The following is a 3,288-nucleotide window of genomic DNA, read 5'->3' as shown; positions in this document are numbered from 1 at the left end:
ACATCGCTGAGTGCAAGGTTCCATTCCAGTTGCTTTGATTCAGGAGCTCCTCCCTCCGCCCTCTTCCCTTGAGCATATATGGTGCCGACGCGGAGGGCATCTCACTCGCAGAGTAGGTGGCAAGACCTCGAGAAATACGGATAGATACGGCTTCATACTGCGGCTCTTGAGAATCGGCGGTGATGGTGGTGGTGGTGGTCGGGGGGGAACTGTCACTTTAAGAGAACTCCGTTCTAGCCGAGCGTGGGCCCGAAGCCGCCCGCAAGTGTCGCGAGGATTGTGATTGCAAACCTCGCGATGTTTGGCCCGGCGAAAGGTGGCCATTTTGGAGTCCGTCCGGCGGCTGGTTGCCCCGGCGGCGACTCCCAACTAGCTTCCGGGACCAAAGGTGGCCCCGCAGGTGCCGGGCCTATGGGCGGCCGGGCAGACACGATGTGGCGGCTCCGCTGCAAGGCCAAGGATGGCACTCATGTCTTGCAGGGGTTGTCCAGCCGGACCCGCGTGCGCGAGCTCCAGGGCCAAATAGCCGCCATCACCGGGATCGCCCCCGGTGGACAGCGGATCCTCGTCGGCTACCCTCCGGAGTGCCTGGACCTTAGCAACGGGGATACCGTTCTAGAAGACCTGCCCATCCAATCAGGTGAGGGGTCGGGGCGAGGGCCCGGGCGGCCTTGGGAGGCGGCGGCGGCCGCGAGGACGGAGAAAGAGCTCCCGGCAGGTGACTGGCTCACCTGGGGGCATGGAGGGCCCGCGGAGAATCGAGCGGAGAGCAGACGTGCCAGCTGAGGCCGGGGCTGGTGTTTAGCGAGCCCTCGTCTTCACAAATGGTTCAAAGGGACCGGGAGGGCACAGCCCCTGGCAGAAGCCCAGAGCCGTCGGGTCCCCTGCCCACCCCGTTCTGCTTTGGGCCCACCTTGATCATCTCGCCTTCCTGTTGTTTCCCTCGGCGTTGACAACACTAGAGAAGTCGGAGCGCACCGGGGTCCTGCCCCGTCTTAGGCCCGTAGGTCAGCAGGGCGCAGTCCGTGTACCTTGCTTTCCTGGCTGGTTTTTGCAATTACCTTCACATAACGCTTAGTTGTGTAGGTGTGTGCACGTTTAGAGTTAGCTTTTAAATATCCAGTAAAGGACCTTTCAAGTTCAAGCCAGCATTCAAACCTGATTAGCAAGTTTGGGAAGGACACGCTTTTAGCTGTCAAAGCCAAAGACGTGGTAAACACCGGAGTTGGCGTGTTTACATTTTTTAAAGGCCGAGAACCCCCTGGTGGCCTGTTCTAAGCTGAACACTTTCTGGCAGGTTTGGGCTTTTTTAGAGGCAGGCCTTGTGGTTTTGAAATGTATCGCTTGCTGTGTAAACAAACACACCCTGAAACTGCCATTGAGTCGGTTTCAACTCATAGTGACCCTATTGGTCAGGGTAGAACTGCCCCTGTAACTCTAGGGGACTACAAAGCCGCATCTTCCTCCTGAGGAATGATGGTGGCGGCTTTGGACTACCAATCCTGCAATTAACTGCCTAGCCCACTACAGGGCTCCGCAGGATGTGTAAGGATGTATATCATTCGGTGCCTTCACCAAATTGGAAGCAACTGGAAGTGATTTGCTATGTGCTTTATTTTCGCGGTTATGAAATTCCAGAGAATCACCACAACGAAAAGTGTCCCTTAAACAGCTGTATTCACCTTCGCAACCTCAGCGGATGCGTTCATTCCTTCTGTTTGTAATTTATAGACTTGTAGGAATTCCATGTGCATTTTCTCTGCACTTAAGGATGTCTTTTTTTTTTAAACAGGAGACATGCTGATCGTTGAAGAAGACCAAAGTAGGCACACATCTTCACCTGCATTTGCAAAACCCGGTGCTCCCAGTTATTACAGGGAAATGTTGCCCGTACTCACCAGAACTGCAGTCCCCGCAGACAACTCTTGCCTCTTTACCAGTGTGTATTATGTCGTTGAAGGAGGAGTCTTGAATCCAGCCTGCGCCCCTGAGATGAGACGCTTCATAGCACAGATTGTAGCCAGTGACCCCGAGTTCTATAGTGAGGCGATACTGGGAAAGACAAACGAAGAGTACTGTGACTGGATCCAAAGGGATGATACTTGGGGAGGAGCTATCGAGATATCAATTTTGTCCAAGTATTATCAATGTGAGATCTGTGTCGTGGACACACAGACCGTAAGAATCGATCGTTTCGGGGAAGATGCGGGATATACCAAAAGGGTCCTGCTGATTTATGACGGCATCCACTATGATCCTCTGCAGCGGAACTTCCCTGACCCGGACACCCCCCCGCTGACCATTTTCTCTTCCAATGATGATGTTGTTCTCGTTCAAGCACTGGAATTGGCAGAGGAGGCCAGGAAAAAGAGACTGTTTACTGATGTGAACCGCTTCACCCTGAGATGTATGGTGTGCCAGAAGGGATTGACTGGGCAAGCAGAAGCAAGGGACCACGCCAAGGAAACGGGCCATACCAACTTTGGAGAAGTGTGACCGATGCTTGACAAGGGTTGAAGCCTACTACCTCACCGATCCAGAAGGTTCTGGATATTCCAATAAGCTAAGCATAACCCTAAAGAACAAAAGGACACCATGCTTGAAACCACCATTTTAACTTAAAACCACCAAGGCACTGAAATTCCTTGTTAAGATTAAACTTAGTGTGCAAGTTTACAGATGTGTGTCTACAGTGGTGATACCCTCGTCCTGCTGCCGTGAGAGAATGGGTGGGGCTTGCCCCCGACCAGCACTACCCTGAAGATGGAAGTTTAGTATTAGAGACGAGCCCCCCAGCAGCATTAACTTGTAGAAGACAATGACACCACCTGCTGGGTAATGCAGCAGGCTTCATGCGAGGCCACTGGACTTGGACCACGGTGTCGCCAATAAGTGAATCCTTTTAATAACTGAGTTAATCGTTTCTAAATTATGAATTGATTGCTCAAACGAAGATAACTCAGAGTTGGCCAAGCTGATTTTATATTACAATTTGGTAGACTTTATAAATGTGTAATTTCCCTATCCCAAGTACCTATCAAGCAATTTTTACTGAGGTGGGTCTATTTCTTAAGAATATTACCTAAAAACAGGAACTGAGAGTACCCTGTTTAGGATTTCTCATGTGTAAAAGTCGAATGTATGAGGAAAAGGTGCCTGAAGCAGTTGGCAGAAGCTTTAAAAGAGCGTTGGCCTCGTGTTAATGCGCCTCGAGGTTTGGTCTTCGTTACACTGGATAACATTTGACAGTTAAGCAGGGTACCTCTTCTTCCAAAGCCTGGGGTTAAA

At 51.4% G+C, this 3,288-nt stretch overlaps 1 protein-coding gene across 1 annotated transcript; it reads left to right on the top strand.

Moving 5' to 3' along the window:
• The first annotated feature begins 297 nt into the window (after positions 1 to 297).
• Positions 298 to 2,676, top strand: YOD1 (YOD1 deubiquitinase). Its single transcript, XM_004699849.2, has 2 exons — positions 298 to 640; positions 1,793 to 2,676. The coding sequence occupies exons 1-2, from the start codon at positions 298 to 300 to the stop codon at positions 2,494 to 2,496; spliced, it is 1,047 nt and encodes a 348-aa protein (XP_004699906.1). The 3' UTR covers positions 2,497 to 2,676.
• The last annotated feature ends 612 nt before the right edge of the window (positions 2,677 to 3,288 follow it).

This window comes from Echinops telfairi, unplaced genomic scaffold, assembly GCF_000313985.2.
Source record: "Echinops telfairi isolate 266 unplaced genomic scaffold, ASM31398v2 ScPeMD7_7424;HRSCAF=8462, whole genome shotgun sequence".
Classification (NCBI taxonomy): domain Eukaryota; kingdom Metazoa; phylum Chordata; class Mammalia; order Afrosoricida; family Tenrecidae; genus Echinops; species Echinops telfairi.
This window is presented reverse-complemented; position numbering and strand designations above follow the sequence as displayed.

Bases quoted from the DNA above. Each gene is read 5' to 3' on its own strand.
- YOD1 (XM_004699849.2), top strand. From the start codon at position 298: ATGTTTGGCCCGGCGAAAGGTGGCCATTTTGGAGTCCGTCCGGCGGCT. The intron at 641-1,792 runs GTGAGGGGTCGG...TTTTTTAAACAG, and splicing joins AGACCTGCCCATCCAATCAG to GAGACATGCTGATCGTTGAA.